Below are 14,724 nucleotides of genomic sequence, written 5' to 3' on the forward strand. Positions count from 1 at the left end.
ATTATTATTATTATTATTATTATTATTATTATTATTTTGCGGCGTCGACTACTAAGGTCATTAGCCGCACATTTTCATAATCAACAAAGTTGATGAAATATATTAGGTGAAGTGGAAGTAATGAGAGGGAAGAAAGTTAGGAAAAGTGGAGGGGGATAGGAGATGATATTTGGGGGGGGGGGTCGAACATGGACACACACTTCTCACCCAGGGGCCTCTCAGGGCATTTTTAAAAGTTTTACAATAACAGGTAGGGCCACGGATTAACTGGTATTAAAACATTAGGTTAAAGACAAAGGTAAAAAGAAAGAAGATTAGATATATTCTATATAAGTCTGAAGAGTTGCGCTTCCTTCAGCAAGTCGATTAATTTCCTGTTTTTATTTATGTCTGGTGATAGCAGTTCCTCTAATTTTCTGGGTAGATTATAATTTGTAAAGAGATGCGTTAAATTTGTGCATTCTTCTAGAAGATGTTTTGCAGTTAGTGGCACATTGCAAATTTGGCAACCCGGTTCATTTTCTCCCACCAACAAATGAAGAGACGTGAGACGCGTGTGCCCAATACGCAACCTGGTCAGAACTACTTCTTCTCTTCTGCTGAAGTGATGTGTGTTTTTCCATTTGTTTACATTTTTCTTAATTTCTCTCAATTTGCTGCTGGTGTTATTCCATTCCATTTGCCAGACGGAAAGAATTTCGGTTGCAGCATATGATTTAATATCACTTGATCGAATCGGGATGATGTGTGTAATATCTTCAGAAGTCGCTGTACGCGCTGCGTGATCTGCTGATTCATTTCCAAAAAGTCCTATGTGTCCAGGACACCAAATAAAAATAATCGACTTTTCTTTTGTATTGAGATAAGCTATAAGGTCATTTATTGTTCTAATTAGAGGATCTTCCGAATAAGAATTTGTTATGCCCTGGAGCGAACTTAACGAATCGGAACAGATTATGTGCATTTTTTCATTCGTGTATTCGCAAAAGCGTAATGCTTGCCATATTGCATATAGTTCGGCAGTATAAATTGAAGAGATTTTAGGCAAAGTCCAAAAGTGAGTATGTCCATTTATAGAAAAGGCAGCTCCTACTCCATTCTCAGTCTTCGATCCATCTGTATATATACACATAGGAAAGTGATATTCAGCTAGTATGCTGTGGAATAGATTTAGAAAAGTGTCTTTGCATACTTCTGATTTGTTGTATTTTGTCAAATCTAAACGACAAGTTTTTTCTGGAGTCATCCAAGGTGGAGTCTCTCCATGATTTAGTGAATAGACAAGCGGAAAGCAAATGTTGAGTTTGTGCATTAATTCCTTTGTTCTAATTACAGCTGGTCGGGTGATTGTAGGCCTAGATGAGTAAGTGTCACTAATGTTGTTATGAAAAACATTTGTGCAATTTATGTGAGTAGGCTGTGACCATACTTTTATAGCATAATTTAGTAACAGTGTCTCTCTTCTCTTTTTGAGAGGTAGAATACCACTTTCACAGTACAAACTGGTGATAGAGCTGGTGCGAAAAGCTCCCAACGCTAATCTTAAACCTGCATTATGTAATGGGTCTAATTTCTTTAGTAGAGATTCACGTGCAGATGAGTAAACCAAGCATCCATAGTCCATCTTGGTTTGCACTAGAGATTGGTAAAGCCTTAATAAAGTTGTTCTGTCTGCTCCCCAGTTTATATTTGCTACACATTTCATGACATTTAGAGTTTTCCTGCAGATCGTAATAGTGTGGTTTATATGTTTGTGCCAGGTTAATTTCCTATCAAAGTGTACCCCAAGAAATTTGTATGAGTCAGTCAGCGTTATACAAGTGTTCTGTATTTTTAAAAGCGGATCTCGATGTGGTTTTCTAAGTCGACAAAAGTGTACACATTGAGTTTTGTTTTTAGAGAATTTGAAGCCGCTCTTTTCGGCTGTTTCAGTTATCTTGTTTATGGATGTTTGTAAGATTTTATTTAAGCTGTTTATTGATTTGGCTGAAGCAAAAATGACAAGATCATCGACATATAAACACTTTTGTACGGATGGTGATAGATTTTCTGTTAAATCATTAATTGCTATTAGGAACAGTGTAGCGCTAATCGTTGATCCTTGAGGAATTCCGTTTTGCAAAGTACGTGTGGTTGAATTTAGTGTAGCGCTAATCGTCGACCCTTGAGGAATTCCGTTTTGCAAAGTACGTGTGGTTGAATTTTCATCGTCAATCCTGACACTGAAGTGCCTGTTTTGTAAATAACTCTGGATGAAGAAGGGAAGATTTCCTCTGAAACCCCATTCATGCATTTTTTTTAGAACAATGTACCTCCATGTTTTATCAAAACCATTCTCAAGGTCAAAAAAACAGCAACTAAGTGTTCCCTATTTAAAAAACTATTCTGGATGGCATTTTCTAAATAAACCAATTGATCTGATGTCGAGTGATACTTCCTATAACCACACTGATGTTTGTTTATTAAATTTCTTGTTTCTAGATGCCACATAAGCCTACTGTTGATCATTTTTTCGAGGACCTTACTGAGGCTGCTTGTGAGTGAGATTAGACGGCAACTATTTGGGTGCTTGGGATTTTTTCCATCTTTGAGGACAGGAATAATAATTGCCTCTCTCCACTGGCTGGGATACCTGCCTTCACTCCATATGATGTTATATAGCGAAAGCAAATCTTCTTTTCTCTCGTGATATCATCTTTTCCTGGGGATGCATCTCTAGATTCATTTAAGGCATGTTCAAATTCTGTTGAAGTAAAGGGTGTGTTGTAACTTTCGTCTCTATCGGAACTAAAGTCTATTTCACATTATGTTGCATTTTTGTGCATCAGAAAGTCATCACCATAATTGGTATCACTGCTAATATTTTCGTAATGTGAAGCTAAAGCCTCTGCTATTTCTTTTTTATTGTAAATAAGTTTGTTGTCGTATTCTAGAAAATAAGATTTGAATAGTTTCTTTTGTTTGATATGGCTTTTATTTTATTCCATACTTCACTTGTTTGCGTATTTGAATTTATTGATGATACAAATTCCTGCCACGATCGTTTCTTTGAAGTCAATATTACTCGTCGTGCCTCTGCTCTTCTCTTTTTGAATTGTATTAAATTTTCAATGCTCGGGCTTTTCTTTAATTTGCGTAATGCTCTTTTCTTTTTCTTTATGATGTTAGCTATTTGTTGATTCCACCAAGGTACTGATTTGTTGCAAAGTACTCCCTTATTACTATTACTATTACTTTTCCTTTATGATGTCAGCTATTTGTTGATTCCACCAAGGTACTGATTTGTTGCAAAGTACTCCCTTTGTTTTCGGAATCGTTAATTCAGCAGCTTCACGTATGTTCCTTGCTAGCTGCTCAACTTTAGTCGTTGTGTCTTGTTCAGTTAAAGGAGAATTCAAAATGGATCTAAAAGCGTCCCAATCGGCGAGATCAATTCTCCATTTTTTATGTATCCTTTTTTCCGAGTTGTTAACTTCTTTTATGATTTTTATCGGTAAATGGTCACTTCCATGCAGATCTTCCAGAGGAAGCCATGTGAGATTTGGCCCTATTGTTGGTGAGCATAAAGTGAGATCAATGCATGTGAATTTACCCGTTCTGCTGTTGAGGTATGTGCCTTCACCTGTGTTTATAAAAACGGCTTCTGTTTCATTCAAAAAATCTTCTATATGCTGCCCCCTTATGTCTTTATGTTCCGAGCCCCACAAAGGATTGTGAGCATTGAAATATCTCATTATTATGTATGGTTGAGGTAATTGTCTCACTAAACTCAATAGGTCTTCCTTGTTCCAATTGTGTTCTGGTAGGTATAAGCTAGAAATAGTCAAAATAGCTGGTCCTATTGTTTTCACTGCTACAGCTTGAAGTTCAGTTCGTAAGACTATTTGCTGTGCAGCTAAATTTTTGTTAATTATTATTGCTACTCCTCCTTTTGCATGTGAGTTTGAGGTGAGATTAATTCTGTGTATGTTATAATTCCGAAGTTGAAACTTATCGTCCGATTTAAAGTGAGTCTCCTGTAGACAAACGACAGAGGGGCTGTGTTCTGCTAGAAGCAACTGCAGTTCAGGTAAGTGTCGTGTACAACCTCTGCAATTCCATTGAATTAAGTTATTCATTTTAGTTTTTTTTTTCTTTTTTTTTAGTTGTTTTGTTTTGTTTTGTTTTGTTTGTTGTTTTTGTTTTTTGTTTGTTGTTTTTGTTGTTTGTTTGAGGAAATATTTTATTAACCAGTGTCTTTCCGACTGGAACTCCTTGTTTTGCCTTTCGGCCAACCAGGCTTCTTTTTCCTGGCTTTATGCCCACTGGCTGAATCAGTGACATTCTCACTGGTTTCTGAAGGAAATTCTTCACCAGATGAAGAACCATCGGATCGTATTGCTACTTCTCTTTTTATTTTTTCCTGTGAAGCAACAGGAAGAGTAGCGACTCTCCCATCAGCTGTTCCAATAGTTGGCAACGATACTGTAAGCTCCCTTACACATTCTTGTGTTCTAACTTTTAAATGATTTTCAAGAGTGGTTTGTACTATGTTTGCGATTTGAGCTGATAACTGTGATAAAATTTTCTGCATGTTATCTTCTGTTCCAGTCTGGTCAGCTTGTGTTGCTTGCGCATAAGTTGTGTGAGCTATTGGTGTATTTGTCTCATCTTTCCGTCTTGCTTCAGCAAATGTGATCTTATCCAAGATTTTAACTCTTTCAATCGCCATTTCTAATTGATATTTGGGGCAAGATTTCGCTCGAGCTGAATGTTGTCCTCCACAATTGACACATATAATAGGTGATTGATATGTTGTACCTTCATGCAAAGGTTGCCCACAAACACAGACTTGTTCACGAGTACAGCGTGATGCCGTATGCCCAAATAATTGGCATCTATAACATCTTAGTGGAGATGGAATATATGGCCTGACTGGTAAATTGTAAAAAGCAACTTTGATGTTACTGGGAAGCTTAGGTTTGTTAAAAGTAATAATATGATTTGGAGTATCCACAAGAGTCCCTCCACTTTTTCCTTTAATACGCTGAACGTTTAGCACTCCTTCATGTTTTAAACCTTCTAATATTTCATCTGTTGAACAGTTTAATAAATCCCTACAATAAACAACACCTTTCGATGTATTTAACGATGTATGCGGAGTCACTTCAACTTCAAAGTCAAGGAATTTTTTTACATTTAATAACTTCATGGATTGCGCATTTGAAACTGTTTCAATCAATAAACCTTCTCTGGTTTTATTCACCATTTTTGTTTCACCAACTAAACCATATAATGCTTTTGCTATAAGAAATGGACTAATAACTGTAAAATCTCCCTGTACCTTCTTTAAGAGCAAGAACCGGGGAATTGCTTCCACCTTCTCTCCACTCTTTGTGAATTTTCTTCCTGGCTTAAATTTTCCTTTATCACTGTGAGTTCTGGTTTCTGGTGGTTTTGTGGATGGGCCACCACCATCTTCATTCACATTTGTGGAGGTGAATGTCTCCAGGGTTTGTGTGTAACTAGAGGCCATCTAATCCCACGAGTGGGCTCTGAAAAGATCTCAACCGTGACAGAGCAGGCTTATCACGGAGGGGCTGTTTTCAACCGGAGGTCGCCAGGTGTCCGGAGGAGCCGTTTGTGACTCTTTAACTCAGAGCCATTCATCCATCGGCACGGCAAACACCTTAGCTTACGGATTCTTTTTTTCCTGGTTTACTCCAGTAGATCCGCCGTGTTCCGTTTAAACAGGGCCACCTCGAGAAGGATGTGGCTCTTCACCACGCAGGGACGGTCTTGGGAAAGCTTCCTTATGGGGTGCCACACCCACTCAGCTATTCCCCTGAAGTCAGTGACTTGAAACAAGACCCCTTGGCGTTATTATTATTATTATCATCATCATCATCATCATCATCATCACCATCATCACCATCATCACCATCATCACCATGATCAACGTCATGATCATCGTCATGATCATCGTCATGATTATCGTCATGATTATCGTCATGATCATCATCATCATCATCATCATCATCATCATCATCATCATCATCATCATCATCATCATCATCATCATCATCATCATCATCATCATCATCATCATCATCATCATCATCATCATCATCATCATCATCATCATCATCATCATCATCATCATCATCATCATCATCATCATCATCATCATCATCATCATCATCATCATCATCATCATCATCATCATCATCATCATCATCATCATCATCATCATCATCATCATCATCATCATCATCATCATCATCATCATCATCATCATCATCATCATCATCATCATCATCATCATCATCATCATCATCATCATCATCATCATCATCATCATCATCATCATCATCATCATCATNAGCAGTTGTTGCACAATAACAACAACAGCTGCATCAGTAGCAAATTATAATACATAATTTATGCACCAAACGCAATTACGTTTTTTATTAATCTCTTTATAGAGATATATGATAATATAAAATTATTTATTTTATATTTTTATTGAAATTTATATATATTATTCGTTTTTGAAAACATTAGTTATTTTGTCTGAAATATTTTGTGTATATGAAATATAAAAAATGGGTCATCCCATTTATAAATCATGTTTGATACAGCCTTCCAAAACACTCCGTACACTTCATAATATTTTTTAAATGTCCCCCTTAAGGCACCGCTCGATGCCCTAATAAAATAAGTATTTTCTATCTAGGTATATGACATAGGAGTAATATAATCACTATTAGTCCACCCTGTCTGTATTGATTTAAGACAACATTTATAAATGAATATCTCTAATACAGGAAAACACTAAATATGCAGGTATGTGGATGTAGTGAACAATAGTTAAAATAGTAAACGGTTTATAACATTTTATTTTTTAAAAATTCTTCAATATAATGATTTAACTAACCAAGAAAATGTTACAATACATTACATATCATTAATAAAATAATATTTAAAAAATATCAAATGCAACTGGTATCAGATTAATTATTTACCCTATCGAATATATCAGAGTTTTTGGTACCACGGTATAGTATATCTCCACACCCCACTCCCAGTCCGAAACATTCCGTAATTATTTGTGGTGGCGCGCTATAATAGAATAGATGCAACCCAACTAGTGGGGACTTTAAGTTGCCCTTCATTGTACCTGTGCTAGTGTTTGCTCATGGTTGAAGGAGAAACCCACAATATTTTTACTAGAAACAAAAAATTCAAGCTATCGAATCTTACGTTAGACAACACCATAAATAAGTCCGAGGTAAAAAGAATAAAAGATGTCCAGTTGACTGACCCTGCATCAATTGAACCGACATCAATCTCATGGACAACCTGGTTTACCTGGACCCTTATTGGAACTGTAATTATATTTCTCCTCTTCATCTTTCGGAAGAGTATAAAGTCGTGGCTGATATGCCCAAAAAGGACAATGAAGCCAAACACTCCACTTCAGAATATCCAGGAACCAACTCCTGTCAACCCTGAACTTCCATCCAAGAGGGGAGGAATCATGTGATTGATTCAATATCACGCTTTTCTATTTTTTGCCTCCCATTATGTTTTATCACGTAGTATAAGTAACGTAGTTTTTCTATTGTTTTATCAAAAAAAAAATGCAACAAAAGCACACCGCAGGTATAAAACCAACTGTGTGCTTCACGTGCGCCAGTCTGTATCTAGCACGTAATAAAGTTGTTCTCGAAAGCTCTGCTCATTATTTCAAGGGCCCAAATCCCAAGTACGAAATTTGAATGTTTAGTGGTTTCCTCATTATAGTTCTCTAAGTAAATTTTCGGTTGAGGGTACTTAGAAATTACAGAAATCACTTCCTAAAATCTGTTACTTGTGTTTTGTTAATTTGTTTTCTGTTGCAAGAACCCACGCCTCCACTGAAAAGATAACTAGCCAAAAAAAAAGGGATTAATTCCAAAGGAAGGGTTACAACTGTAATAAACTATTATTTGCTGATGATATGAAAATCTTTACATCGATTTATTCCATAGGTGATTGCTTAATATTTCAGAAGTCTTTAACCAATTTGCAAACTTGGTAATCAAATAACAAATTGCTTCTTAATATATCCAAATGTAAAATTGTTTCTTACACCAAGTAGAGATTACCTATTATTTTTTAATATGTTATTACTGACATTGCACTTTCTCGTTATGGAACCATTAAGGACCTTGGTGTATTTTTTGATTATAAGTTATCTTTTCGGGAACACATATTCACTAAAATAAATGAGGCAGCAAAATCGTATGGTTTCATATTAAGAAACTGTAGAAACTTTAGCAACATTACAATTTTAAAAACATTATATAATTTGTTTGTTAGGTCTAAGTTAGAATATGATTGCATCATTTGGAATCCATATTATCAGTGTTACAAAATCAGTAGGTATTGAAAGAATTCAGAGAATGTTTTTAAAATTTTTGTACTTTAAAGAAGTTGAAAATTATCCGGAATTAGATAAGCAATACAATACGCTACTGACAAAGTTTGATATTACTAGTTTGGACCTAAGAAGAAAATGTTCTTCACAGTAGATATAATAGGCGGTTTCTGGACCAGGAAGTGACGTGGCAAGGTCACCTGGGGTCAAGGCCACCCCAAGGTCATGTCAAAGTCACCTGAGGTCAAGGCCATGTCAAAGTCATGTCAAGGTCACCTCGATGTCATGTCAAGGTCACCTCGAGGTCATGCCAGTCACCTGGGGGGTCAAGGTCACCTCAAGGCCATGTCAAGGTCATCTCAAGGTCTTGTCAAGGTCACCTGCGGTCAAAGTCACCACATGATCAGTGTCCATCGAGTTCGGCGCGCTCCTTCAGCGGCTTCTTGTAGGCATTGTCGTTGTGCAAGAGATGCGTGGGTGTTGGCAGGCAAGAAGTGTCATGGCGGCATGGAAGTGACGTCACATGGCCAGTCGGTGGTAAATTTAAAATTCAATCACGGTAAGGGGAGGTCAATGACCTCCAAACAGCATTGCGTTATTCTTATCTGGTATTGCAGCATTCGAGGTCAAGTTTCTACAAGTTCAGACCTGTTTTCTACAGGTTCAGACCTGTTTTCTACTGGTTCGGACCTGTTTTCTACTGGTTCAGACCTGTTTTCTACTGGTTCAGACCTGTTTTTTAGCATAAACTGTAACCTGATATGACTAGTGTAAGTTGTTATTAGCTTTTTGGAATGCAGGAAGTTACCACTTGGCGTTTGGTGTTTTCGCTTTGCAAAATATGTTCATATGCAGTTCATGACGAAATCATCACATGTCTGTAACCTTGAACTGTGCTCCACAACAGAAGTGCAATTTTATTGTTCTCTTAACCTATAAAGTGTGCGTTTCTTTAGATTTGCGATCTTTAAAAATGCTGAAACGTAAGTTTGATTTGGATATGGAGAAGCACTATGGAAAATGAAATTTCCAAACTGGAAAGAAAACCAAACGAACAAAAGAAGATTCTTTTAGCTCGACGTCGGATTTGACCTCATAAAACCACATGTAGCCAGAAGAATGACAAATTTACAAGGTATACCGAGAAGAGTAATAGATGCTATGAGACAAGTGCCACCTCAGGAAAACGCACCCATCCCGCCAAACCCAAGAAGCACATTTGGACGCTACCATTATTACCCAAGAAGAATTGACAAGAAGTGTAAGCTTTTTTATAAAAAGTGGAAGAATTTCTTTTGTAAAACTCATGGTTAGCAGAAAAAAGTCAATTACTGCAACAGTTGCAATTAAAATAGATTTAAGTTTATTATAGTATTCGTATTTTCTAGAAAACAAATTTCATCACCATTTAGTATTTTTTTCATATGAAGTAGAATTTTTTCACACAAACTAAAAAAAAACTTGGGGTACAAAATGTACCACCTTGGTCGTCCGCGTTGATAAAATATCTTGGTAGCCCAAAGGTTAACATTAGATATTAGTGGAAAAACATTATTAAGCAAGTATATCTGCTCCCACCGTGCGGCTTCTTCATATTTAGCCAGAATATCATCGAGAGGCTTACTATAATCGTAATTTTCTTCTTCACTTAAATTAGAGGAAACTTCACTCAGTTTACATACAACCTGCTCGTTCGATGAAATCACTCAGACTAAATACCGTTGGTGTTCTCGATACAGCTATTATGTTTCTTATCATTGTAAACTGATATTTTATTTCCTTTATACAGTTTTTATATTTTACAGTGTTAACAAAAATTGCAACTTGATAGTCTATTTCCTTTAATACTGCCACGCTAGCATAATCTTTTAACATGATATATTATTTCCTTTAACAGCATTGCGTCATTCTTATCCGATATTGCATCATTCGAGGTTAATGACCTCCAAACAGCATTGCATCATTCTTATCTGGTATTGCATCATTCGAGGTTAATGACCTCCAAACAGCATTGCATCATTCTTATCTGGTATTGCATCATTGGAGGTCAAGTTTCTACAGGTTTAGACTGTTAGACTGTTTTCTACTGGTTCAGACCTGTTTTTTAGCAGAAACTTTAACCTGATTCCTTTAACATCATTCTAGACCAAGGTCATCGACCTCTGGTCGTCTGGGGTCAAGGTCATTTCAAAGTCATCGACCTCTGGTGATCTGGGGTCAAGGTCATCTACCTCTGGTTCTGGGGCCAAGGTCGCCTCAATTTAAGACTTGTTTTCTACTGGTTTAGACCTGTGTCCTACAGGTTCAGACCTGTTTTTTACAGGTTCAGACCTGTTTTCTACAGGTTCAGACTTGTTTTCTACAGGTCCGGACTTGTTTTCTACTGGTTCAGACCTGTTTTCTACAGGTTCAGACCAGCTTTTTAGTATAAATTGTAACCTGATATATTAGGTATTTTCTTTATAATTGTAGTGTTAGCAAAAATTTTAGCCTAATATGTAGGCTTGCTAGTAAACCTAGCATGAGCCTATTTAGCTCAGTGGTAGAGCAATGGTCTTGTAAACCGGAGGTCGTGAGTTCAAATCTCACAAGAGGCAATTACATTTCTATTAAAAATGTCAGGTGTGGGATTTGAAAACCCACGCTCCGTTTGGGAACCAAGGCTTAAACAAGGCGCCTTAACCACTCGGCCAACCTGACTCGATAGGTATATGAAAAAGAAACGAGAATTTTTTTTATATCTATTTATTGGCATAAGGTAGGTGTAATACATGATGTATATGGGATAGTTATTTAATATCATATTCGAACTGTTGCTGCAGACTTCCACATGGGTGCAAGGTAGAAAAGTAACGTTTCGTTCTCTCTTTCGACATATTCGGCAAACCTTTTCAGGCGGTCCCCAGCATTCAGCCTCAGGAACGGAATTTGGCATTAATTCAATTGGCTTCCTACCAGACATTACGCTCTCTTTAAAAGCACCTATTGCTACACTTGACTATGATATACTGAAGAATAATTGGACATCTAATGATTAAATTTACAGAACAAAAGTTGTGTTTTTAGTCCCTTTGTTTCCTGATATCAACTTGAATATTATACAATGGAGGTGGTAGGGTTGTAATTCTTGAAGGAGCTGCGCTACTGAACCGTATGTTGTTGATACCAGTCAATCTGGAGGACTGCGGTAAAAATGTGGAGTTTATGCTGTTTTCGCTACATTAACCATAATACTTTTGAATGATTTTTGCAATACTCTTCAGTATTAATACAATTGTAGCGACTGTTATAAAGTAAATAAGTCCAGAAATTGTATTCAAATCTGTTGTCGTATTTTCAGACGCTACGATGAGTGCGTCTGCGTATACATCTTCATAATCGGAGCAGTTTAAAATAGGTAATGACCTCCAGGTATCAAAATCTCCAATCGACTTATTTTGAAACGTTATTCTCAACTTGTAGAATTTAGAATGTTCCGGAATTGACGCCCCGAAGACCCTCAGCTTTCCACCATTAACTATATTACGTCTCATCTGAATTAACGTATGTGGGCATGTATCATTCTCGCTAACATTTCTGTAGCATACATACATTTCGTGTACGTTGTGTATATCATGTACGTACAACACATTTTGTAGTACTGCAGTTAAAATTATGAAATTGGAACGTAAAACGACCATTGTTGTTAAGCAACAGACCACTGTCTATAAACGAATGAGGTACATAATGATTTGTAAAGTCTTATAACTGGTTTTTCTTATTCATGAAAGGTAGAGGGAGAGAGGAAATAAAACAAACAAGGACAAGTAAACATATATTAAGCATATTAAAATATAATAAATATAATATTATAACGTAATTGGTACAATTCTTGTAGATGTAGGTCCATTCTTCGCTACGGAAAATCGATGAGGATTCGTAAATACACCATCCCATTTGTCTTGAATGTTCATTTTTTGAAACTGTTTAGCCATTTTACACTGGTTGTCGTAGTGTGTTATTTCGGATTTTAGTTGGCGAATTTTTTCAAGATGTTTATCTAATAATGGCCTGAGAATTTTAGAAGTCGTTTCAATTCTTCTTCTCTTGAATCTATCTCTACGCCGAGCTGCAGTAGATGTAAAAACTCAATGCCTGAAGTCCTAACGTTAAGATGATGGGGCACGATAAAGCCTACAGCTAATAAGGCTACTGCTGGAGATTATTGGTAAGTTACTGAATTATTCCCATATCATGTAGCTTGTTGATAATATTACTACAGGCACGATGTTCTTTAGTCAAACCGCACTCTTCGATATAATAGCGCAAATTATGTACAAGTTCATTGGGGTTGACTCTAATCTCTCTTTCTAGCATATCTTCGCTACTCTCACAATCTGTTTGTTCATCATCATTATCCATGTTTGACAATTGATCATTATTATCATTGAGAGGTCTGTATATATATTTTCTATTGCAGGTGCTGTCCTCGTCATTGGAGTCGAGAGGTCTGTATATATATTTTCTATTACAGGTATTGTTCTCGTCTTTCGCAATTGTTTCGCTGCTTTCTCCATATGGCTAACAACCGGCTAACAACGGTTAACAACCGGCTACCAACCGGCTATCAACCGGCTACCAATCGGCTACCAACGGCTAACAACCGGCTACCAACGGCTAACAACCGGCTAACAACCGGCTAACAACCGGCTAACAACCGGCTACCAACGGCTAACAACCGGCTACCAACCGGCTACCAACCAGCTAACAACCGGCTACCAATGGCTAACAACCGGCTAACAACCGGCTACCAACGGCTAACAACCGGCTAACTACTTTCTCGGCCTCTGGTCGCCTGTGGTCAAGGTCATGTCAAGGTAATCGACCTCTGGTCGTCTGGGGTCAAGGTCAAGTCAAGGGCATCGACCTCTGGTCGTCTGGGGCCAAGGTCATGTAAAGGTCATCGACATCTGGTCGTCTGGGGTCAAGGTCACGTCAATGTAAAGGTCAAGTCAAGGTCATAAGCTCTGGTCGCCTGGGGCCAAGGTCATGCCAAGGTGACCGACTTCTGGTAGTAGGGGGTCAAGGTCATGTCAAGGTTATCGACCTCTGGTCGCAGGGGGTCCAGGTCATCTCAAGGTCATCGACCTCTGGTCGTCTGAGGTCAAGGTCACCTCAATTTAAGGCTTGTTCTCTACTGGTTCAGACCTGTTTTCTACAGGTTCAGACTTGCTTTTTGTATAAACTGTAACCTGATATATTATTTCCTTTATAAATGTAGTGTCAGCAAAAATTGTGGCCACCTAGCATCTAGACAGCATGCGATAATAACGAACGTTGGCCATATGAAATAATAGTCACGGTCAAACTGATTATATATATACATACAGGGTGGGCCATTAGTGTGAGAAAGTACACTAACTCCCTTGTTACTTATAATACAGAAAAAAAGTTTATATAAAAGTTGTACAAAATCAAGAAACCTGAACTATAAAATTAATTTCAAACATACAGGGCGATGAGTAAAAACGGGACACGCCAAACATTACATTTTTTAAATGGAACACCCCGTATATTTTGGAAATGTTGCCATATCTTAAAAACTAACAATTTTAGGTATAGAACATGCTTAATAAAAGTTGAAGCGGAGTGATATGCGAATAAAATAAAACTATAAAATATAGCGTGTTCCATTTGAAAAATTTTAGAAAATCAAGTTTGAACTTTCTAAACATTATCATCTTATAAAAAAATGCCCTGTACAAAATATCGATATTAGCTAATATAGGAGCATTTGTATAACATTTGTCTATAACTCTGTCAAATATTTTTGCTCCAAGTGTTCGTAGTTGAAAGTAAATACAACTTCTTCGAGGTCATGTTTTTTCCAAAAATTCTAAGAATTTTCTACATAACTTGGTAACCCCGCACTAAAATGATAAACTGTTTATATTGCCATATATAGAATTTTCTTAGAAATCCAACTGTTTACAAATATACAGGGTGTTCCATTTAAAAAATGTAATGTTTGGCGTGTCCCGTTTTTACTCATCGCCCTGTATGTTTGAAATTAATTTTGTAGTTTAGGTTTCTTGATTCTGTACAACTTTTATATAAACATTTTTTCAGTATTATAAGTAACAAGGGAGTTAGTGTACTTTCTCACACTAATGGCCCACCCTGTATATATATATTGAGGCAAGAACGTAGAGTCGCTGGTTGATACTCATATCGTTTCATATTAATTTTTGATGAATTCAAACATTATCTTATGAATATATAGTATTTAGCCTATAAAATACGCCTTTGACCTTCAAATGACCTTGGTGATATGGCTTGAAGTC

At 36.9% G+C, this 14,724-nt stretch overlaps 1 protein-coding gene and 1 non-coding gene across 2 annotated transcripts in view; one reads left to right on the plus strand and one right to left on the minus strand.

The window, feature by feature from the left end:
* LOC111692118 (NADH-ubiquinone oxidoreductase chain 5-like) overlaps positions 1-12,802 on the minus strand; it is a 13,689-nt gene extending 887 nt beyond the window's left edge. Inside the window, exons 1-3 of the mRNA XM_023455857.1 lie at positions 12,719-12,802; positions 9,504-9,560; positions 5,809-5,816 (exon numbers count right to left, since the gene is read on the minus strand). Coding sequence (XP_023311625.1) covers positions 5,809-5,816; positions 9,504-9,560; positions 12,719-12,802 — 149 coding nt within the window. The remainder of the gene's footprint in view (positions 1-5,808; positions 5,817-9,503; positions 9,561-12,718) is intronic.
* Positions 10,927-10,998, plus strand: Trnat-ugu. The gene has a single exon. It is a non-coding gene; the product is annotated as a tRNA-Thr (tRNA).
* Positions 12,803-14,724: the final 1,922 nt, after the last annotated feature.

Source organism: Anoplophora glabripennis, unplaced genomic scaffold, assembly GCF_000390285.2.
Source record: "Anoplophora glabripennis isolate ALB-LARVAE unplaced genomic scaffold, Agla_2.0 scaffold700, whole genome shotgun sequence".
NCBI classification, from domain to species: Eukaryota; Metazoa; Arthropoda; class Insecta; order Coleoptera; family Cerambycidae; genus Anoplophora; species Anoplophora glabripennis.